Below are 24437 nucleotides of genomic sequence, written 5' to 3'. Positions count from 1 at the left end.
CTGGGGTTCCCATTCCCCTTACAGCTAGAATTTTTAATTGCCTTGATCTTGTGTGCTGTGAGCTCATGTCTATAGCAGCCATGCCATACTGAGAGGGCAGCATTTCACAGCACTCCTTTCTGGCTTCCAGCTCTTACATTCTTTCCACCCCCTCTTTCACTACATTCCTGAACTCTGGGTGAGGTGTGTCGGTGTAGACATCCCATCTGGGGCTGAGCTCTCAGTCACTTACTCTCAGCATTGTGAACAGTTATGATGCCCTGCTTTAACCACTACCCTCTGCAATAAGAAGTTTTTCTAACTCAGGTTGAGAGCAGCACAAAGCTATGGCTATAAATGTAAGGGTGTTTGACACTCTGACTGCCTAGTAAAATAGCACCAATACTAGCTTCACAAAAAGAGTTTGGAAATGTTCCTTTTCTGAAAAACAATTTTACAGAATAATTTGAGAAATATTGGTGTTAGTTCTTTAAAATTTGATGGGAACTGCAGTTAATCTGTAGATTGCTTTTAGCAGGATGGCCATTTTTATTATGTTGATCCTATATGACTCTGGGAGATCTTTCCATCTTCTGTATTTTCTTAGATTTCTTTCTTCAAAACTTGAAGTTTTTGTCATACAAATCTTTTACTTGCTTGGTTAGGGTTACTGCAAGATATTTTATATTGTTTGTGGCTATTGTAAAGAGAGCTATCTGATTTTTTTTTTCAGTCCATTTGTCTTTTGTATATAGGAAGGCTCTGGATTTTTTTTGAGTTAATCTTGTATCCAGGCAGTTCACTGAGGGTGTTTATCAGCTGTAGGAGTTCCCTGGTAGAATTTTGGGGTCACTTATGTGTACTATTATATCATCTGTAAATAACAATGCTGTGACTTCTTCCTTTCCAATTTATATTTCCTTGATCTCCTTCAGTTGTTTTATTGCTCTAGCTTTAACTTCAAGTACTATATTGAATACATATGAAGAGAATAGGCAGCCTTGCCTTGTTCCTGATTTTAGTGGAATTGATTTGAATTTCTCTCTATTTAATTTGATGTTGGTTATAGGCTTTTGTAGAGTGCCTTTATTATATTTAGGAATATTTCCTGTATCCCCAATCTCTCCAGGACTTTTATCATGAAGGGGAGTTAGAGTCTGCCAAAAGCTTTTTCAGCATTTAATGAGATGAGAGTTTTTTCTTTCAGTTTGTTTATATGGTGGATTACATTGTCTATTTTTTTTTTTGTTTTTTTGTATGTTGAACCATTCCTACGTCTGTGGGATGAAGTCCACTTGGTCATGGTGGAATATCTTTTTAATGTGTTTTTGAATTTGGTTTGTGAATATTTTGTTGAATATTTTTGTGTCTATGTTTATAAGTGAAAGTGGTCTGTAATTCTCTTTGTTGAATCTTTGTGTGGTTTGAGTGTGAGTGTGACTGTGGCCTCATAATCTGAATTTGGCAATGTTTCTTCTGTTTCTACTTTGTGGAATAGTTTGAAGAGAATTGGAGTTAGCACTTCTTTTAAGGTCTGGTAGAATTCTGTGTTGAAACCATGGGATTTTTTTTTGGAAGGGAAACTTTTGATGACTGCTTCTATTTCTTTGGGGGATATAGGAATATTCAATCTATTTACCTTATCTTGATTTAATTTTGATAAATGGAATCTATCAAGAAAATTGACCATTTCATTTAGATTTTCAAATTTTGTGGCATATAGGCTTTTGTAATAAGACCTAATACTTGTTTGGATTTCCTCAGTGTCTGTAGTTGTGTCCCCTTTTTAATTTCTGATTTTGTTGATTTGGATAGTTTTTTTCTGCCTTTTAGTTAGTTTGGCTAAGGGTTTGTCTGTCATGTTGATTTTCTCGAAGAACCAGCTCTTGGTCTTATTGATTCTTTGTATTGTTTTCTGTGTTTCTAATTCATTGATTTCAGCTCTGAGTTTGATTTCCAATCGTCTACTCCTCTTGGATGTGTCTGTTTTTTTTTTTTTTTTTTTTTTTTTTTTTTTTTTTTTTTTTGTTCTAGGGCTTTTAGCTGTGCTGTTAAGTTGCTTGTATGAGATGTCTCCAACTTCTTTCTGGAGTTACTTATTGCTATGAACTTTCCTTTTAGCACTGCTTTCATTGCGCCCCATAAATTTGGGTAAATTGTGCCTTCATTTTCATCGAATTTTAGGTAGTCTCTAATTTCTTTTTTCATTTCTTCCCTTACCAAGTTGTCATTGAGTAGAGAGTTGTTTAATTTCCATGTGTGTGTAGGCTATTTGTTATTTCTGTTGTTGTTGCGGTCTAGTTTTAGGCCATTGTGGTATGATAGGATACAAGGGATCATTTCTATCTTCTTGTATCTGTTGAGGCTTGCTTTGTGCCCAACTATATGGTCAATTTTTGAGAAGGTTCCATGAGGTGCTGAAAAGAAGGTATACTATTTTGAGTTTGAATGAGAAGTTCTGCAGACAGTTATTAGGTCCATTTGATTTAGGACCTCTGTAAGAGTCATTATTTCCCTATTTAGCTTCGTTCAAATGATCTGTCCCTTGGTGAGAGTGGAGTGTTGAAGTCTCCCACTATTAAGGTATTGGGATCGATGTGTGATCTATGCTTTAATAATATTTTATCTAGGAATGCAGGCACTCTTGTAGTTGGGGCAAAGATGTTCAGGATTGTGATGTCCTCTCGGCGGATTTTTCCTTTGATGAGAATGAAGTGCCCCTCATCTTATTTTTTGATTAATTTTGGTTGAAAGTCTATTTTATTAGATATTAGGATAGCTACCCCAGCTTGTTTTCCAGGTCCATTTTCTTGAAAAATGTTTTCCAGCCTTTTACTCGGAAGTAGTGTTTATCTTTGTTGCAGAGGTGTGTTTCTTGGATGCAACAGAATGTTGGATCCTGTTTCCGCAACCATTCTGTTAGTCTGTGTCTTTTTATTGGAGAGTTGAGTCCGTTGATGTTGATAGATAATAGTGACCAATGAATGTTAGTTCTTTTTATTGTGGAGTTGGTGGTGTTACTGTGTTTCTATGCTATTTTCTTTTAATTTTTTTGTTTTGATGTTATCCATATCCTATGTTTTCTTGGGTGTATTAATTTTCATTGGATTGGAGTTTTTCTTCTAGTATCTTCTGTAGAGCTGGGTTGCTATGTACATATTGTTCAAGTTCAGTTTTGTCATGGAATATTTTGTTTTCTCCATTTATATTGATTGAAAGCTTTGCTGGGTATAGTAGTCTGGGTTGGCATCTGTGGTCCCTTAGAGTCTGCATGACAATGACATCTGCCAAGGCCCTTCTGGCTTTCATAGTTTCTTTTGAGAAGTCTGATGTGATTCTGATAGGTCTACCTTTAAATGTTACTTGGCCTTTTTCCCTTGCTGATATATATATATATATATATATATATATATATATATATATATATATCTGTAGATTTAGTGTTTTGACTATTATGTGGTATGAGGAGTTTCTTTTCTGGTCTAGTCTATTTGGTGTTCTGTAGGCCCTTTGTATGTTTATGGACATCTCTTTCTTTAAGTTGGGAAAATTTTCTTCTATGATTTTCTTGAAACTATTTTCTGGACCTTGGAGCCTGGAATCTTCTTTTTCTTCTATTACTATCATTCTTAGATTTTCCCTTTTCATGGCATCTTTGATTTCTTGGATGTTTTGTGTTTGGAACTTTTCCCATTTTACTTTTTCTTTGAGAGATGTATCAATTTCTGCAAGTGTATCTTCAGTGCCTGATATTCTCTCTTCCATCTCTTGTATTCTTTTTTTTTTATTGTATTTCATTCACTTTATTATCATTTTGTTAACATTTTCAAATCTGTTAGTGATTTTTGAAAGTTTGATTATTATTATTTTTTTTCAATGCAGTTTATTCAGGAACATTGAACAATCCTCGGACCCCGGGGAAAGCCAGCCCACAGCTTAAATAGCCTCTGGGTAGCCAACCCAGGCGTGCCACGGGGGCAATGCAGATAGGTCCACATACATGGAAACAAGCCAGATCCTCGGCCTTAGCCAAATGTGGAGTTGTTCGTGACAGAGAGCACTCACCATCGGGAAGGTGGAAGGCGGAAACCAGCTCCATCTTTAAGGCATAGCATTCCGCAGCTCTCTACAGTTCCCCCTTTTTGTTTTAGACGCATCAGCTTGTATTCTGTTGGTGATGCTTACCTTTGTGGTTCCTGATCTTTTCTCTAAGTTCTCCAGCTCCAGGATTTTCTCAGTTCGTGTTTTCTTTATTGATTCTAATTCTGTTTTCCTGTCTTGCACCATTTCCTTCATCTGTTTGAATGTGGATTCCTGTCTTTCCATGATGGCCTCTCTTTTTTTGTTTCCTCTCTACATGCCGCCAATTATATCTCTACTTGTGCCTCTATTTGTTTGTCTATGTTTGCTTGTATTCTTTGAGAGATTTGTTTGTTTCCTATTTATGTGCCTCTAATAACTGGATAAGCATAGCTTTAAAATCATTTTCCCGTATTTCCAATGAATTAAAATATCCATTTATTTTGGGGGTTGCTGGTGTGGTCATGATATCCTGATTTTTGTTGGATGTGTTCTTTTACCAACCTCTAGCTCTGCTTATCTGTAACCTTCACTGTTTTTTTCTGGGGTCTGTACTTCAAACTGGGTCTTTCTCTGGTGTCTGGAGTATTCCTCAGGGAAGATGAGACAGGTCCACCAGTTTGAGAGTGTGTGTTGGTGTTTCAGATGTAGCTAAGGGAGGAAGGTCTCAGGTGCAGGTGCACAAGTATGGACGAGCAAGTGTAGGTGTGTGTGTAGAAATGTGACTTGAAGGACAAGGTGGTAGAGCCTGCTTATGACTGGAATGTGCAGCTTAAACACAAGAGGGGGCTGTGGGTGCTGGCGCTGTTCTTGGGCACAATGTGCATGCACAGGTGTCCTGAGCACCTCAGTGGCCTACAGGCCTGTCGTACTGTCCTCCTGGTATTCAGATCTGCCTGGACTCCACTGGTAGAGCCACAGAACAGGGTCTTCAATGTTGAGAAAGCTGTCCCCAAAATCCCTATGTTGCTCACAGTTTGGTGTGGGTGGGAGGGATCCGATGTCTGGTTGCTAGTGTAGAGGGATCCTGGATCTGGGGTCTGCACACACTCACTTGAAGGTGCACTCACTCGCTAGCGGGCCTAATTGGAAAGCACAAGTGTTCCCCATGTTCTCTACCCTCAGGTTTGAGCCTGTCAGGGCAAATTCGAGTGTAGGAGATCCATCAGCTCAGTGCTGCTGCAGCTGCAGAATTGGGAGGCTGGTACACTCACCCCCTGGAGGCCCTGGGAAGACTGTATAGCTGTCCACAGACGTGGGAGTCCTGTACTTCCTTCAGCCACTGTGGTAATGGGAGGCCTTCCTCTACTGTCTCAGTTATCGAGGTCCGTGTGTGGAGCAGCTGGGACTGTGGGCCTCCTCCTCCAAGGAGGGAGGATCATCAAGGGGAAGTGCAGGTGTATTGAATATTTGCCATTCTTAGTCCCTGGAGATGTCAGTGGGTGACCTGACATCTCAGCTCACAGGTTGTCCCCTCTTGCCCAAGAAGCCTCAATGTTGATGATCTGGCTTCAGCTGTCCCTTCACTCACCAATATCTGAGTTTCGGATCCTGTGCCCCTCAGATATTGTGTGCCTGGTTGCAGCCATTTTGGATCTCCCCTCCATTCACTTTTAATTCCTGAGTTTAATCTTTTATTACCTTATTTTCTTCTTGACCAAAACCATATAACAATATGTAACTAACTGAATGACCAAAACTTACTCACTCAACCTTTTGGGAAATTGGGCATTGTGTTCTCAAGTTTATTTATTTTTTTCTGGAGGGGAAGGCATTTTTTGGGAAGTCAAAGAAAAATTGGGAAAATGGTTAAGAAATCCAGCTGTAACATTTGTTGTCCAGTCTCTAAATGCTGTGAAAATGCAGGCTTAAATGAAATTTTGTTTGGAACAGCCTAAAATACTGGACCAATTGGTATCAGCAGCTTTCTTTGAAGCTGTCCTGGAAGCAAGGTTTGATGAAACAGCAATGGATTAGTGTGAGTCTAGATCAAGCAGCGTGCTGGAACAAACATATCAGCCTCTTAGCATTCTCCAGGTTGAGTCTTGTCAAGGCCATCTCCATTCTATTGGTGTTTGGTCCTTTTGTTCTGTAAACATATTAACATATAAACTCTCACAAGTAATATACAGTTCTGTAATTACAAATGTATGGAATGTGCAATGTGCACTGATCAGTTAAAGACAATTTTTTTTTTTTTTGCTTTTTATTTGAGCAGGTGAAAGACATCTGTCTTTCTTTATAAGTTAGTTTGGACTGTATAACCAAACTACAATATAAATCTCCATCCATACTATATAAGAGGATGGTATGTAAGAATATGTCATGAGGACTCTGTAGCCAACAAGATTTATTGGCTATTTAATGGCTATTCAAAGACATTCATGTCTTAGCCAGTCTCAAAGCTATTCCCATAAAGAGGGACCAGCATATACATTGCCTGTCTTGGTCTTTTGGTAAGCTAAGATCTTCAGGGGTCTCCCTCTATCAAATCTGATTTTTAACAGTTTTGATGGAAGACACAGATTTCTTTTTCTTGTTGGAACTGATGCAAAGTCTCCTCCCCAACACAATAAACCTCTTTCTTCCATTCTGAGGTTATCACATATATATGTTGATCTAATTCATTAGTCCTTTTGAATAGCTATGCTACCTGTCTCATTGACTTTTAAAAAAATTGAAGTCAACAATGCACCATTTAATCTATCTCTGGGATTTTTTTTTATTCCTCTTCTGCTTCATGAGTGCTTCTTTTAAATTATTGTTAGATGTCTTTATTATTGCTTGACCTGTATGATTGTAAGTTATATCTGTAACATTTTCTATGCCATAATGTCCAAATAACTGTTGTATTCTAAAGAATAAGCATGCCAAAGCACCATCAGGTTTCATCTGAAAAGACATTTCCTTTAAAGCATTATCTGGTCTCTCCACAATTACTTGTCCTGCAGGACTTTATGGTATACCTGCAACATGCTTCACATTATAGAATGCAAAAACTGTTTCATTTTACCAGAGACACTTGCTGGAACATTGTCAGTCTCAATTTGTACAGATATTTCCATAATTTTCACATTTTCAATGATTGTGCAATCTCAGAATCTAAGGAGAAAGTCCATTGGAATTCTGAATGTGAACCTATGACATTGTGCATATATTTTAGTTCTCTAAACTCTGTAACATGAAGAACATAAGCCATTGTATGACCTTGTTCCAAGGCAACACCAAATAGGATCTACATTTCTAATTTAGCATATGGACCTTCATTCAGTAATCGAACTTTTACAGTACTCATATAATATCTAGTCTGACCATGTTGGCCTTTTTATCCCGTATCTCAATGGGCTGCCATTTTACAATTTCCTTAAGCCCCTGTGGACTTATCTCATCTGGAACTGTTTTTTTCTAATCTCTGTTCTATGGTCTCTAATTCAGCAATTTATTTCTCAGTCTCCTTCTCCAAGTCTGTCTCATTCTGATCTCTCCCAAAGAGGATGTACAAAACTGCAATTGTCACTGAAAATGATTATTTGTATGCTATGAGAAACAAACTCGGATGAAATTCGGATGCACTGTATCATTGTGTCATCCTCCATTTTTAACATACAAAATATTTCTCAAAAATTTTTTTTCCTCTCCCTAAAGACTTTACTTTCCTATTTTCAAACCAAATATTTTTTCCTTTTTTTTTTTTTTTTGCACCCAATTTCCTTCTTTTTTACTGTTTTCCAAACTCAATGCCTTACCATTCAGACACTTGGGACTTCTCGGTTTGCATCTCGCACTGTCATCAGCCTTGGTCAGCAAGCTCATCACATAGGCTGTTGTAGCTCATTGGCTCCGTTTTCTACTCAACTCTGGCTGGAGCCACTCTGACTTTCAGGCCGCAGCATGCCTCTCCTGTGTGGACCCAAACTGAGTTACAGTTTTCACACAGGCTACTTAGCTCTCTCTAGCGTGCTTTAAACCTTGCTGTGCTTGGGAGAATCCACAGCTACTGTGCCACCTGTTGCCCTCTGCTGGTTTTGCTGCAAGGCTGCGTTTTCTCTTAAGGGAGCTGAGCCTCTGAAATGCGCTCTGCTTCAGTTTCCCACTTTTTGGCTGGGAAACCACCTTTCACCCAGGACTTCCCAGAATGTAAGATTAGATTCAGGCCCCACATTCAGTGTACCATCTGTAGTAGGATGTCTATTTTTTCTCTAGGCCCCAAGCTCCCAGAATAATGACTCAGGAGACTCAAAATATATTTACAAATACTCAGGCCATATAAAATAGCTAGGCTCTTTGACTAGACTGTAACTTAAAATAATCAATTTATACCTAATCTACATTCTGCCGTGGGCTGGTTACCTCTGCTCAGGTACTGTAATTGAAGTTTTGGTTTCTTTAAAAACTCAGTTATGTTATTTAAACAAGTTTTTGTTTTAATCTCAAGTGTGGGATTTTAGTTTGTCCTTTAGTTTGTCCACAGCTGATAACTGCCTCATGCAGGGGCGTGGTCTTTGCCAGCTGGAGTTAGTTGAAGTCTGAGGACTCTGAGGGGTATAAACACGAGAACCCAGAGGGAGACCGGGCGGCAGCTTTGAGGAGACGGGAGAGGAGGCTTTGAAGAAAGAAGACTTCTTGCTGCATTTGCTGGTTTCCTGGTTACCTGGATTGCTGGATATTCTGGTGACTGAGATTGGTATTACCCCCAAAAGAATGTGACAACCCTGCCCAGCCAGAAGAAGTGAAGCGGTCTATGTACCCTTTCCCTTCTAACCTTTTTTCTCTCCTACTTAGGGTTGGGGGGTTGGAAGGGAGGTAGAGGCTTTAGGAACCCCCAAATAAATTAGAGTTTAAAAAACTAGCTCCTATAAGGTATCGTGTATCTGTCCTCACATCTTCTCAGATGAATCTCTTGCACCTACCTCTACCACAGAATCCTTTCTGCCTGTTGGATGTCCCACCTGCTATTCTACCTTTTCTTATGGGTCATAGCCTTTTTAATTGACAGGCAATGCATTCAAACAATACACAAGATATTTTCTCTACACTCTTCCTCAGTGGGACTGGTTGTTAGGGCTGGAAGATTTATCTCTATTGTTTTTGTGAGGTTCAAGTATTGTCCTGTGTGTTTTCTGACTGGGTAAGTAGCTTTTGCTGTGAGTTAAGGAACTCTTTGCATGCCTGTGTACCAAGAGTCAGATCTGGCCCACCCTAGTTCCTCAGATACTGTTAGGGCTTCTAGGAAATGTGGATCTTCCCACATACCTGTAGTCTTAACCCAGAGTTAAAAAAACAAAAACAAAAACAGGCCCTTCGATGGGCCCTCAGCTTTCTTTGAAGTTGGTAAAAGATGTGGAACCCCTCAAGCATCAATCCATTCATTTATTCTAAGAACTGTTATCTTTGCGGGTGCAGTGGCCCACATCTGTAATCCCAGAGCTCAGGGAGACAGAGGCAGGTGGATCTCTGTGAATTCAAGGCCAGCCTGGTTTACAGAGCAAGTCCAGGACAGCCAAGGCTACACAGAGAAGCCCTGTTTCAAAAAACAAAACAAAACAAAACAATACAAAACCAAAGTGTTATTGACCTTCATTAAATGACTTGTTTCTTCTCCTTTGTCTTCCATCTCTGATACTTTGCTTTCTGCATCATCCATTCTGTTGATGGGGTTTTCCACTGAGGTTTATTTTTCCTTCTAAAATTGTTTCTATTTAAGAAATGTATTATTTCATGCAATACATCCTGATTGGAGCCTCCTCTCCATCTAATCCTCTTAGCGCCCCATCCCCTCTCTTCACCAGATCTACTGTTCTCCATTTCCCTTCAGAAAAGAGCAGGCCTCCTAGTGCTACCAACTTAAACACAGCATAACAAGATACAATAAGACTAGGCATAAACACTTATATCGAGGCTGGATAAGGCAATCCAGCAGGAGAAAAAATGTCATAGAAGCAGGCAAAAGAGTCAGAGAAATCCCACTCCTATTGTTAGGAGTGTAACAAAAAACCCAAGTGAAACATCCAGTTGTGGTGGCACATGCCAGTAGGATTTGCTGAAGGAGGTGGAGGCAGGAAGATCATGAGTTTGAAGCCAGCCTGGGCTTCACTGAAATTTTTATTTGGACTATTGAAAATTTCATTTTCAGCATCATTTCAGCTTGTTTTTTCTTCAGTAATTCTACCTCTTCATTAAATTCTGTTTTTGTTTGCTGTACTAACTTACTTATTTTATCTCTCTGGTTTTGTTCTCTTGGAGCAAATTCACATTCAAAAAAAGGTTTATTTATTTATTATTTATACAGTATTCTGCCTGCATATGTACCTGCAGGCTGGAAGAGGGCACCAGCTCTCATTATAGATAGTTATGAGTGACCACGTGGTTGCTGGGAATTGAACTCAGGACCTTTTGAAGAACAGCCAGTGTTCTTAACCTCTGAGCCTTCTCTCTAGCCCTATAGTTACATCTTATTTGAGGTGCTAAACATAGTTGTGATAATTGTGTTGAATTACTTGTCTGGGTTTTTTTCTGGTCATTTTCATTATGGGTCATTTTTTTCTGGGATTAGTAATTTTTGGAAGAGTCATGTTCTTGGTTTATCATGTTCTTATTGTTTCTGAGCTGAAACTGAAGCAGTTGAAGAACTTTTCTGGTTGAATGTTTCTTAATTTTCTTCTTCTTCCTCTTCTTCCTCCTCCTCCTCTTCTTCTTCTTCCTCCTCCTCCTCCTCCTCCTCCTCCTCCTCCTCCTCCTCCTCCTCCTCCTCTTCTTCTTCTTCTTCTTCTTCTTCTTCTTCTTCTTCTTCCTTTCAGGTTACTCTTTTTTTCTTTCCCCAGAGACACAATGTTCAGGAGAGGACTAAGTATTAGTATGGTTGAGATGTAATTTTCTCCTGCAGATGAGTTTCTGGGCTGCTTGGATGGGCCTGAGCAGAGGAAGCTGGGTTTTCCTACTTAGTGCAAGAGGATATGTGGGTTTAGCTTCCAAAGTGAAATTATACCTTTTCCTTAAAAAACAAACAAACAAACTAACAAACAAACCTAAAGAAGAGACATACTTGTTTAGAACTGACTCTTAGAGGTGATTACAGGTTTGATACAGTTAGATGAGTTCATGCAGACAAATGAGTAGACATTCTGTCAGACTCAGTCATGTAATTTAAAATTTCACAACACATCATTCAACATTGTGGCACTGATGCTCCCATTATATAAATGAGAAATTTTCATCAGATTATTCTTTCATCACATTCTTGGTGTAGGAATGATTGCAATTCAGATGATATAATTAGTATGTAATTTTTTTCAGAGATGCTTAATTAAATATTTTCTACATTCTAACAAGGAAATCTGGAAAAGTACTATATAAGTGTCTCTTGTTTCAGTTCACTGAACTCTATGTAAATTTTACCTCCAAGTCATAGCAGGGAGACCAACATGACTCCAAGTCTACATTTCAAAAGTACAAGTGTACTGCATGGGTAAATTGTGTCCTAGTACCAGAAAACACTGGATTATATTTACTTATATAACAGAATGAGTTGTAACCATCAGACTAATAATAAAGCTATATCCATGGACAAATTTGGCACAGAAAATGACCACAGAAGAATTGTATTATTCCATCCTCTTCTTGAATAGGTGGCTGTCAGAGTCAGCTCGGTGGCTGATTATGACCAACAAACCCCAGAAGGGTTTAAAGGAACTTAGAAAAGTTGCACACATAAATGGAATGAAGAATTCTGGAGATGTCCTAACCATAGAGGTAAGCATAATGGGAGCTGGTTATGACACAAAGGAAACATAAGCTTGATATATATATGTATAGGCAAAAGGTGTAATATGTCACTCTATTGCTTATATTTCTTTCAAAAGGAACTAAAATGTGTTTTTCTTCCCTTTGCTTATTGAATTTAATTTGTAAAAGTGTATCCACAGCATTTTATTAATTTTAAAACTTTCCCTTAGCATATATTAGTTATACATAATGAGTTATTATAACATATTCATGTATGTGTATTATATATTTTATTGTATCTATCACTCATTGCTCTTGTTCTTCTCTCCCACTGGTTCCTTTCCTCTTCTTATACGGTCCTTTTGTACTTTCATGTCTTTTTTGTGTATGAAGCAAAAAGTAGAATTAGTGTTAGCAATAGAAACATCAGTGAGAGGTTATTTACAGGATGGTGGGCAACTTACAGTGGCTATCTTCTATCTCAGAAATCATTAACTGACTATAAATTTTCAGTAGCAGTAGGCCTTTATGAACCCTTTCATGTAGCAATGGTCAGTAAGTTCTGAAGAGAGGGAAAGTCCTTACAAGCCTTTCTACTTTCCATGATGAAATGTTGACTGGACCTTCAGGATGGGTCCTGTGCAGGTAACCAGAATGGCTGGTTAAGAGTTTAAATGTACAATGGCTACATAAGGCCTTGAAGATAGAATTGTATGTGCTTGACCGCTTCCTCTGGCTCTTGTTGTTCCTTGAGCATTGGGAGGGGTGGTACAGATGTCAATTCTAGGGATGAGCACTCAACAGCCACTTATTTTCAGCACTTTGACCATTTGTGAGTTTGCAGTATCTTCACCCGCTGTGAAAAGAAGCTTCCCTGACCCTAACTGACAGCAACAGTACTCTATGGACACAAACAAAGATATTTAGATGGCAATTCAATTGCCACATCATGTTCAAAGCACAAAACAGCCCCCAAACAGCATGAATAGCTTCCTGTGTTTTCTATTACCATGTCAAAAACACTATGACTAATGCACTTACAAAAGAAAGCATTTAATTTGGAGGTTCACAGTTCCAGAGGGTTAGAGTCTATGGTGAGGAATATTGCAGCAGGCAAGCAAATATGGTACTTGATTAGTAGATGAGAGATTATATTCTGTCTACAAGCACAAAGGAGGAAGAAAGAGATGACAAAGACACACACACACACACATACACACACACGCACATACACACACAGAGAGCTAACTGAGAGTGGTGTAGCTTTTGAAACCTCAAAGCCCACCACAATGAAACAGCTCCAACAAGACCACACCTCCTAATCTTTCCCAAATAGTTCCACAAAGTAGGAACTAAGCATTCAGTGCATGAGCCTATGGGGACTATTCTCATTCAGACTACCACACTCTCCCTGTTAAGATCTACAATTTGCAAAGCTATGGGTTTTCACCTGGGTCTGATGTATCAAATACAAGCTATTGCTTGTGGTACAGGCCTCAACTCCAACTCTATTCACTCCATGGAAGTGATGCCAACATTGCACAAGAAAACACATCTGGTGTGTTATAGTGTAGCATAAGCATTTACAGCTGAGTAAACTGTGATGAAAATTCTTCTGCAGCAGCCTGCATAGCACTTTCCAGGCCTGTGAAAGCAAAACAGCAGGGAGGAAGTTTTCAGCTCAATTTTAGCTTAATTTCTCTGTATCCTGATAGCAAAGCATGTAATATATTCAGCAATATATTCCTATTGTAGTTCTGGTAGGAAAGCATCAGCAATGGTATGGTCAATTTGACGAGATCTAGAATCACTTGGAATACAAGTCTCCAGGCATACCTGTGAGGGGTTATTTATATTAGTTTAGTTTCTGAGCATGACTATGAAGGATCATCTTGATTAGGTGGAATGAGGAATACAACTTTAGAAAGTTCAGCACTATCCTCTGGGATTGGTCTCTGGACAAGATAAAAAGATGGAAGCTACTAAAGCATATTAGTTACTTATTGTTTCTGTGGTAATGTAAAGGTTTATGGTTTCAGAGGAAGGGTCTATAATGATGAGGGAGGCATGGCAACAGGCAAGCATAGCAGCAGGAAACAGAGAGAGTGAACTGGAGGTGGAGTGAAGTGATAAACAATTAAAGCATACCCTCAGTAATGTACTTCCTTCAGCAAGGACTCACCTTCTAAAGGTTGGATATCATCCCCAAATCATCAACTGGAGACCAAGTGTTCAGATATATGAGCCTATGGTGGACATTTCTCATCAAAATCACCATATTCTACTCTCTGGACGCCATTGGTTGATAGACATATCATACTGTAAAATGCTTTTAGCCTAACTTGAAAAGTCACTATAGTTTTTAGTTTCAGTACTGTCGGAAGACTAAAGTGTGGTAGAAATTTTATTCTGTTTTTCTAACATGGCCAGCTCCCAAATAATTGATACAGAGACCTGTTGATTTATTTAACAAACTTAAGCACAATAACAGGGCAGGTACAATTTATACTAATTTTCTTATCTAGTCTGGCTACTTCCCCACCACAGACATATCCTGAGTTACTTACCAAAATTGGTACTGTCTGGTTGTCTGCTCCATCAGACCAGGTCCTCTCTCTCCATCTTCTTCTTTCTTCTCTTCCCTGCCTCATAGTCCTTTCCTGAGACCCCAAGCCTGGGAATCAAAACCCCCTTACCCCTTTTCTGCCCAGTTACAGGCTGTCTAGCCTTAAAAAACAAAACAAAACAAAACAAAACAAAAACAACAAAAAACAATCAGAGATAATTGGGGAACAAAGTTTACACGGCGTTGTTAGGTGTATGTGAGAATGCACTCATCTGGTCTGTAACCAGATCTTGGGGCCCAAAATTTAGCATCTGAATACACAGAGCACCAGACTCCCACTAAAGTACAAAGTTTCTTCTGAGTCCCAAGAAAATCTCTTAACTGTGACTCACTGTGAAATAAAATGAAAACAAGTCACATACTTCCAACGTACAACAGCACAGAATACATATCCTAATTCCAAATGGAAGGACTGGGAGCAGAGTGAAGAAACACTGGGCCAAAGTGAGACCAAAACACAGCAAGGCAAGCACTAAATCCTGCAGCCCCATGTCCAGTGTCTAGATCTTTAGTTTCAAAGCTCTATGCTTTAGATTTGCTGCCTGCAACATAGATCTCTTTTAGGCTTGTTCCATTCTTCTTGGCAGATGTTTCATGGTGATGGCACCTCACATAGCTTGGGGTTTTCACTGAAACCCAGGCTTCTCTTTCACAGCTTTACACAATGTACTGTGAAGGCCTCCTGGACTCTAAGGGCCTTCTAGCAGTGACTCTCTGAAACTATGAAGACAAAATCCATGACCTCCTCAATTCTTGCATCTTTAATGCCTCCAAAGCCAGTACTACATGCATCACATTACCAAACTGGGCTGTGCCAGCTTGGGATGGACCCTGGCCCACATCTACTACTGTAGCTTTTTATGTTGGAGCAGTGCTTACTCTCTTAGGCTTTCTCCTTTCACAAGCTGGAAGCTTAGATGGTGGGGCCTTGCTCTTCAGCACATTTCCCATTTCTCCAATGCAGAACAAAAAGCCTTTCCTTAATGGTGTCCATCTCCGTTTACAGCCTTTCTTTAAGCATGTGCCTTGATTGCAAATCATCCCAGTTAACTTTTATGTTTTTCTCTGCAAGCTTTACAGTTGCATTTATTTTTGCTCCACTAGCTCCTTTCCACTGTAGACCTGTGTAAGAATTTTTAGTAATACAATCACACCACAGATTCAATGTTTTTCTGTCTTAATTTTTTTTTTTTGCCAAATAAATTAGTCTATTGCCTGTTAATTTAATTCAGTGCTTTTTAACCTTCCTAATGCTGTGACTCTTTAATACAGTTCCTCATGTTGTGGTGACCCCGACCATAAAATTCTTTTTGTGGCCACTTTATAACTATAACTTTGCTACTATTATAAATCACAATGTAAAAAGCTGTGTTTTGTAGGTGGTCTTAGGTGAACAAGTTGAGAACCATCAATTCAGTCTCATGTAAATTCTCAGGATATGGCTAGAAAACAACCATATTCTTTTCCAAAATATCCTATCAGTAGACTGTGGTCCAGCTGCTAACATTGTTCCCCTCTGAAACCTCATGAGCTGGGTCTCCACCATCTGCATTACTCTCAGCACTACTGTTTTCAGATTCCTATTAGAATGGCCTGTTAAACTCTGTTTACAACATTAATGATTGTTTAGTCTAAAGCTCCAAAGTCTATGGTCAGACTCTACAGCAGCAAGCTACTATCTGGCACCAACTTCTGTATTGGTTACTTTTCTGCTTCTGTGAAAAAATACCACAACAAAAGAAACTTATAGAAGTCTACCTGAGATTACAGATCCAGAGGAGAATACATAATGGTGGAGGAGGCTTGGTAGCAGGGAGCTGGAGCAGGAAACCCAAGAGCCCAAATCTTTAACTGCAAGCAACAAGCAGAGTGTGCAAACTGGAAGTAGGGCCAGGCTGTGAATCTCAGAGCCATTCCACCTTCTAAACAGGGCTACCAACTGGGTAACGAGCATTCAAATACCCGAGTCTGTGGGGAGCATTTCTCAGTCAAACCTCTAGAGGTCTTACACTAAATGAGTCTTCACTCATCTCTTTTCATCCTAATCTGCATCTCTCATCTACACCCTGTCTTCAGTGTTCTGAGTCCATCTATACTTCCTTGCTTCACACATCCTGACTGTAGAAATCAGTTGAAATTTTCTAGCTCTCTTGGCTTCTTGCCACTTTTAGAGCTGACACTGCTCCTTTAATGTTTATATTTTTCACTAGGCAGGAGCACTGACTATTGATCTAGTTCTCTGCAGGTGCCCAGTACACCCACAGTGCCCATCAGTTCATTAATGTTGTTGTTGTTGAAGGTTGTGAGAAACACCATGAAGGAGGAACTGGAGGCCTCACAGACAAAAATTTCCCTGTGGGACTTGTTCCGTACGCCCAACCTGCGCAAGCGGATATGTCTCCTGTTCCTTGTGAGGTAGGCTTCATACAGTGCCTATTAAAATAGTTTGAAGATAAATGTTCTCTCTGTTGCATTTGGAGATAAAAAATGAGAAATTCCTAGAGCTGTATGTAGTCAAAAGGTTTTGAATATAGGAGCACAGACTAATTGTGCAGTGTAGAGTGTATTCATCCAACCATTTAATTGGACTCATCACTAGAGCCTGATGCTGAGAAGCTCAGTCATGGTACAAACTTGGACCTCTTTCAGTTTCAAGAGATAAAAATTTCAAAATGAAATGCACAAATGTATACATCTTAATGAATACATGTGGTTATATTTTGGATCGTGAGCCTAGCCTTTAATGGCTGAGTTATCTCTCCAGCCCAACATACAGTTATTTAAACCTCAATCAGATCAAGATACAGTGAAAAATCAGGAAGGACTCATCATGTATCTCACAAACTTCACTACACCTTCAAAAATTCAATAGCAATATGTCTCGCAGTCATATAAGAGTCTACTGTGATCATAATATCAAGGTCTAGAGAAATGGCTCAGCAGTTAAGAGCACTCACTCACTGCTCTTACAAAGGACCTGGGTTCAATTCCCAGCACTCATGTGGTGGCTCACAACTATTTTAACTCCAATATCTGACATCCTCACATATTACACACGCAAGCAAAACACTAATGCACATAAAATAAAATAATTAAATTATACAATTATCATTTACAATAAATATTTTAGGGAACAAATTATAAGCATGCACAGAAAAGCTAACAAACAGTCATTCTCTGTGGAGATAAAGAACAGTTTAATAAAAAAAAATCCTGTCCAGCTGCCTTGGACATTAGAGGACAGGAGCAGCTGCAAAAGCTTGTTGGATTTTCTATCGGTTGATGGTAAGAAGAGGCCACTCATCTCCCTGGTTAGCCAATGGGGAACCAGGAGGTTAACTTTGAGACTTTTTAGACAAATGAGTTGTGGTAAGGAGCATTCAGTCAGCATTTAAGGATTTCTGAAAAATGCTTTAGGTTTATGTTTCCTAGCAAAACTCACTCAGGTGGGAGTTAAGTCATTGTCATTAGCACTTTGGGGCCAGATTTGAGAATTTAACATTTCAGGCTTTTATTGATGATATGGGGCAATCATGCTCCTCTGAGTACTTCTGTCTGAGTGTGGACATTGGAAAAGGGAGTCCGAAATGTTGGGCCAAAGCAGGGGATCAAACCAGAAGGCAATGGTAGGACACCTGAGGGAATTATGTCAGAAGCATCTGGTTCACTGAGCAATGGGTCAGTTCATTTTTTCCTAAAAATATGAAAAGATAGAGGAGCAACTGTTACTGTGAGGAGGACGGAGGTCAGAGGGTGGAGGAGAGATATGAGGCAAGAGTCCAATAGTGAAAGTCCTACATTGAAGTCTGATCCTAGGAGTCCAGTTCTGTGTTCCAGATGTGTGATGCACATCTGTGTGAAGATGTGTCCCCTTGCCTACCTGGCCGGATTGTTTACATAGTAACAATATATTTTTTTTAATTGAGCAAGAGACAAGTCTTTCTTGGCAGTCAACAAGTCAACGGCCCTCTGGTTCTGTAGGACCTCCAAGGCTAGAGAGGTAAGTTGGTTCTGGAGCAGTAAAGCCAAGATTGATTTCTGGATGGAAACTTCCAGTTGTGTGGAGATCTGCTGGAATATAGACGATGGATAGAAAGCAATGGATAGAAGAATGTATAAAGAAACGGTGGTACATCTACACAATGGAATACTACTCAGCTATTAAAAACAAGGAAATTTGCAGACAAATGGATGGATCTAGAAAAGATCATCCTAAGTGAGGTAACCCAGACCCAGAAAGACACACATGGTATATACTCACTTATAAGTGGATATTAGCCATATAGCACAGGATAACCATGCTACAAAGCAGGACAGGTACTGGATGACTCTGCCTTGCAGACAAAACTCAACTAAACATGGACAAAAAGATCCCAAGAAGCCAAGAGGCAAAATGTCTTCATATGCATTCTTGGCGCAAACCTCCTGGCAGGCACACAAGAAGCACCCTGATGCCTCGGTCATTTTCTCAGAGTTCTCCAAGAAGTGCTCAGAAAGTTGGAAGACCATGTCTGAGAATGAAAAGGGGAAATTTGAAGACATGGCAAAGGCTGACAAGGCTTATTATGAGAGAGAAATGAAAAGCTACATTCCCTACAAAGGGGAGACCAAAAAGAAGTTCAAGGACTCCAATGTACCCAAAATGTCTCCTTTGGTCTTCTTCTTGTTCTGTTGAGTACCACCCCAAAATCAAAGGAGAGCACCCTGGAGCATCCATTGGTGATGTTGCAAAGAAACGAGGGGAACTGTGGAACAACACTGCTTCAGATGAGAAGCAGCCCTATGAAAAGAAGGCTGCTCAGCTGAAGGAGAAATAGGGAAAGAATATTGTTGCCTACAGCACCAAAGGAAAACCTGACTCCTTGAGAAAGGGAGAGGTCAAGGCTGAACAGAACAAGGAAAAGAAGGAAGAGGAAGATGAGGATGAGGAGGGGGATGATGATGAATAAGTTGGTTCTAGTGCAGTTTTTTTTCTTGTCTATTAAGCGTTTAATCCCCCCCAACTCCTTTTAAAGAAAAATATTGAAATATAAGGCTGAATAAAATTTGTTTTTAACTATACAGTCTTTTTTTTTTGTATAGTTAACACACTCCCAAATGTGTCTTTAGCTAGCCCTGTCCTGGTAGTATTTTCCGTGGCCACTAACCTTGTCTGGTACAGTCTGGGGGTTGTAAATTGGCATGGGAATTTAAAGTAGGTTGGTGGTGCACAGCACAAATTAGTTAGACATGGGGATGTTAGGTTTTTATTTTCCTTGCTTTTTTGCTTTTTGTTTTGTTTTTCATCTTCAGTTGTCTATGCTGCAGCTTTTGTGAAGATAATTATTGTTCTGTTAACTGAATACTAACTACTCTGTAGATGCCAAAAGAGTGGCTGTTTTGTTGACATTCTGAACACTTCTAAGTAAATAGAATTTTTTATTAGTAAAAAAAAATGATGCATGACAGAGGCAAATGATCTGTACCATGGAAAAGCCCAGTTGTCAGTTTTTGTTTGAAGGGACTCATTCCCCAAAGGTGCCTTTCCTGGGTTTTAGCACCAACTGTAACCAGGTGCAGTAATGAGAAACAACCAAACCACCATTTTCAATGGACAGAAATATCAGTTTAACTTAGAAAAATGTCAAGCTGCTGTAGACAGCAGCAACAGTGGCGGCAGCAGCAGTGTGTGTTGGGTTTTATGTGGGTGGATGTTGGGGTGTGTGTGTCACTGTTCAGAGAATCTGGATTAGCCAAGTGAGCATGGGGACTCAGATTATGTGCTGACTATCTCAGTTAGGAGCATTCAGCCAGCCTTTGAGGGTCTCTCTGAGGGTTGAGGGTTTCTAGAAGAACCTAGCTTAGGTGGAAGTTGAGTCATTGCCATCAGCACTGCCACTTTGGGGACCTAAAAAAACACAGTTAGACCTTGAGATTGTAACAACTAAAGCTGACTGCTTTGACATCAGCTCCAAACTCATGACGTGCCTTTCCGTTCTTTACAGATTTGTGATATGGACATCTGCATTTGGCCTGCTGATTAACATCCAGCACCTAAGGACGAATGTCTTCCTATTGCAGTGTCTTTTTGGTACAATCTCCATTCCAGCCAATTTACTTGGAATTGTTTTAGTGAATCACATGGGACGTAGAACAAGTCAACCGTTTATCATGTCCCTGTTTGGAATTTCTCTTTTGGCCATAGTATTTGTGCCTCAAGGTGAGGAAAAGATACGTGGAGAGCAAAGAAATGACCTCCTTCCCTTTCCTTGGTACTTTTAGGTCCGCCAGTGAAATCAGAACAAAATAAATTCTATGGGTTTCTTGTGATCAATCTAGACATTTGGGGCATACTATTCCATTAAGATGCCTGGAGAAGAGTCAGAAGTCAGTCATATTTGGTTCTAGTAGATGAATGTTTATTGTATTCAAGATGCACATGGAAACTTGTGCCAATTATTCCCAAGGTCTGTTATTCCATGCCAGAGCTCATAATTTGATTGAAAATGACTGCAGCATACTGTTTCTTCCTGTCTAGCTCTGTCTCACTACTCCAGCTTCAGTAACAGTTTATTTTCTAACTTCTGTGTGTCTGCTTATGAGCCTCATAATGTAAGGTCACAAATATAATCCTCCTTTGGAAAGTTATATCAAGAAAATGGGCATCACTTATATTGAAGTACATATAAGTATGACTAGATTAAGCATTAAGACTGTTAGAGTTGACTCCACTGAATTAAATGAACTTAAGTAATAAATAGCAGTGCACAAGGGGTCGTAACTCTTGAATGTCAGCAGTGATGTAAGTTTCTTTAGGCCTCACCTGAAGGCTCAGTGCAAAGTTGGAACTTAACATAACATTGAATTGAGTAGGAAATGGCTTTGTGAAACTCTCCTTGAGTGGCTTCTAAAGTCTGATAGTTTTCCTAGCAGAGGTTCTTTTTTTTTTAACTTTTATTAATTACACTTTATTCACTTCGTATCCCCCCTAAACTCCCTCCCTCCTCCCCTCCTAATCCTACCTTTCTCCCCCCCTCCTAATACCACCTTCCCTCCCCCTTCTTCAGGCATGCCCCTCCCCAAGTCCACTGATAGGGGAGGTCTCCCTCTCCTTCCTTCTGATCTTAGTCTATCAGATATCATCAGGAATGGCTACATTGTCATCTTCTGTGGCCTGGTAAGGCTGCTCCCCCCTCAGGGGGAGGTGACCAAAGAGCAGGTCAATCAGTTTATGTCAGAGGCAGTCCCTCTTCCCACTACTATTCTTATTCTTGAGTTTTGAGACATTATTTCAAACCAAGCCAATCTCCAGATCATACACCACTGTGGGACTTCTACCTTTTCATGACACGATTTTGTAATATTTCACATCCGTTGTGGACTTAAATTCCTTGAGTATCTGAATGGGCATATCATCCCTAGTCATTTTTCCATGATATTCCTACATTCTGCATGAGAAATTGCTGATGGAATTGGATGGAAAATATGAAAGTGAGATCCTCCTGAACACCTGGTTTTCTGCTTCTTAAGCGAATATGAAGAGATTTAAGGCCTATGAATCCAATTGTTCAGAAGCTTTGATTCCCTGTAAACTGATATATGCAGCTAGGTCACCTTCTTCGATTTGTTAGTCATGGAGTGAAGTTTAGCTCTGTATCCATTCTCTACGCTATATTTTACACTTTTACTCATCCCCATTAAGGATATTTTCCACTTGGGATTTGGGGAGCACAAATTCCCACAGCTCAGATTTCATGACTGTCCTTGGCCTTCTTCTCTCTAGAAATGCAGATCCTACGTATGATTGTGGCAACTTTGGGAGGAGCTTTTTCTTTCGTCTCTGTTGGCAGTACTCTTCTGCATTCAAATGAGCTACTCCCCACCATAATCAGGTACAAGACTCAAGGTTTACTGTCAGAACAAATTTTCTTAGTTTATTTACTCTTAAATATTTTTGACATTTACTGTGAATTAATTCATTAAAATTATTTTTGTGTGTGCATGTGTGTATACGATAGGTGTTTATGCAGACATGTGCTTCTATCATGTACCCATGGAGGTCAGAAGACAACTTCCAGAAGTTGATTTTCTTCTGGTTTCTGGCATTGAAACACAGTCTTGATGGCAAACACTTTTACCTGCTGAGTCATCTTGCTGGCTTCTTAGCTCATTTACTTTCATTGACTGGATAGTTACCTAAAGCAATTAATTGTGACGATAACAAGTATGTCCAAAGTTTCCTCAATGTCACCTTTTGGTCAGTTACTGTTGTATATTTAATAGTAACATACCACTAACTAAATCTCACATAATATTTGGAACCCAGAAAAGGCAAAAGTCATTAGAAATAATCTATTTTTTTAACCTTTTGAAAAATCAGTTTTAAAAAATCAGCATAAAGGGGCCAGGTGTAGTGGCACACACCTTTGTCCTAACACTTGGGGAGCAGAGGCAGGGAGATCTCTGTGAGTTTGAGGCCAGTCTGGTCTACAAAGCAAGTCCCAGGACAGCCAGGGCTCTGTTACACAGAAAAACCCTGTCTTGAAAAACCAAAAAAAAAAAAAAAAAAAAAAAGTTAACATAAAGAACAGTATGTTTATTATACATTTTTCATCTATTTTGTTTTGGTTGCTCTGCCACTTTTGTCCCTCAAGTTCCCTTTGCTAGTTACCTCCATCTCTTTAGCTACCACCCTCCTTCTTTTATGTCCCATGTATATATACCATTAGCCTTTTCTCACTTAATATATTTTCTATCACTTTCTATTGTTCCCTTTCTATTTTCCTAGCCTCTATTTTCCTATACCTTCGTCCCATGTACACATATACATAAAAGCTAAAATCTAGGATCTCCCCATTAGAAAAAACATGTCGTCTTTGTTTTTCTGTGTTTGGTTTTGTAAGTGAGAAATGAGTATTTTAATATTGTGACCTTGAGAAAAGATATTACCAAATGAAACAGAAATAGGAAAAACAAGAACAAAAATTATCAACATTTTTATGTCTAACTACACTGCTGATTTCTCTAATTAATGCAAGATGGTAAGAAACATATTTTAAATGTGCATCCCCATGCGGTTATTTCTGAAATCTGCTTTGTGCTCAAGGGCAACTGCTTTAGGAGTCATTGGAATTGCTGGTAGTGCTGGGGCAGCCCTGTCTCCCCTGTTTATGATCCTCAAGACATATTCTGCCTCCTTGCCCTGGATCATCTATGGGGTCCTCCCCTTCCTTGGTGGCCTTGTTGTCCTTCTTCTTCCTGAGACCAAGAATCAGCCTCTGCCTGACTCCATCCAAGATGTGGAAAATGAGTGAGTATAATCTTGCCCCTCATAGAACTTGTGTGTTGTTAATGGTCTGTGATGAGGAAGGTGAAATAGCCTTGTTTCTCAAACTAGTGCCAGGCAGGCTAAAAACTAGATGGTTCTTTTTTTGTTTACACAAGGAAATTGTGTTTGGTATAGGAACCATTTGCATATTTTTTATACAGTGGTTTCAGATGTGCCTGGAGGATTCTCTAACAAAGACCAGCACTACCTAGATTGCATAGGGAGATATAGAGATGAAGCTGACAGTACCTATATGCTTGAGTGTGCGATGGTCACTGAATAACTTAAAGAAAATTACATAGACCTAAAGGACCTGCCACAAATGACACTGAATCTGAGGGAAGGACTCTTGTTTTCGCTATGAGATTCAGATTATCTTCCTTTCATTAGGAATGAAAGTGTTCATGACAGAGAAGAAGGTCATAGTCAACAAAGGGATCATAGAATATGAAATAATGGGCAGGATTTCAAAACTTTTGGGGGACATTTTCATTGCTTTCCACCACCCAAAACATCCTTGGAGAACACCATGATAACCAAAGTAGAAAGTTTGTCCTAGTTTGCATCTCTGTTGCTATAATAAAACACTGACCAAATGCAACTCGAGGAGAAGAGGCTATATTTTAGTTACTAGATTAGAGTTCATCACTGAGGAGAGCCAAGACAGGAGCTTCAAGCAGAAAATAATCCAGAAATGTTATTTCCTTGATTTGCTTCCTCTGG

The 24437-nt window shown here is 39.4% G+C and overlaps 1 protein-coding gene, 1 long non-coding RNA gene and 1 pseudogene across 2 annotated transcripts in view; 2 read left to right on the top strand and 1 right to left on the bottom strand.

The window, feature by feature from the left end:
• Positions 1-24437, top strand: part of LOC110543269 (solute carrier family 22 member 19-like) — a 34885-nt gene that overhangs the window by 9186 nt on the left and 1262 nt on the right. The window contains exons 5-9 of the mRNA XM_060386061.1: positions 11685-11808; positions 16707-16822; positions 20392-20606; positions 22170-22278; positions 23493-23696. Coding sequence (XP_060242044.1) covers positions 11685-11808; positions 16707-16822; positions 20392-20606; positions 22170-22278; positions 23493-23696 — 768 coding nt within the window. The remainder of the gene's footprint in view (positions 1-11684; positions 11809-16706; positions 16823-20391; positions 20607-22169; positions 22279-23492; positions 23697-24437) is intronic.
• On the bottom strand, positions 5774-10757 carry LOC132654790 (uncharacterized). Its single transcript, XR_009592494.1, has 2 exons — positions 7806-10757; positions 5774-6148 (listed from the first exon to the last, which is right to left on the bottom strand). It is a non-coding gene; the product is annotated as an uncharacterized LOC132654790 (long non-coding RNA).
• Positions 18732-19397, top strand: LOC110543268 (high mobility group protein B1-like; annotated as a pseudogene).

This window comes from Meriones unguiculatus, chromosome 1, assembly GCF_030254825.1.
Source record: "Meriones unguiculatus strain TT.TT164.6M chromosome 1, Bangor_MerUng_6.1, whole genome shotgun sequence".
NCBI lineage: Eukaryota > Metazoa > Chordata > Mammalia > Rodentia > Muridae > Meriones > Meriones unguiculatus.
Note: the sequence above shows the minus strand (reverse complement) of the source record. Positions and strands in the feature narration are given on the sequence as shown.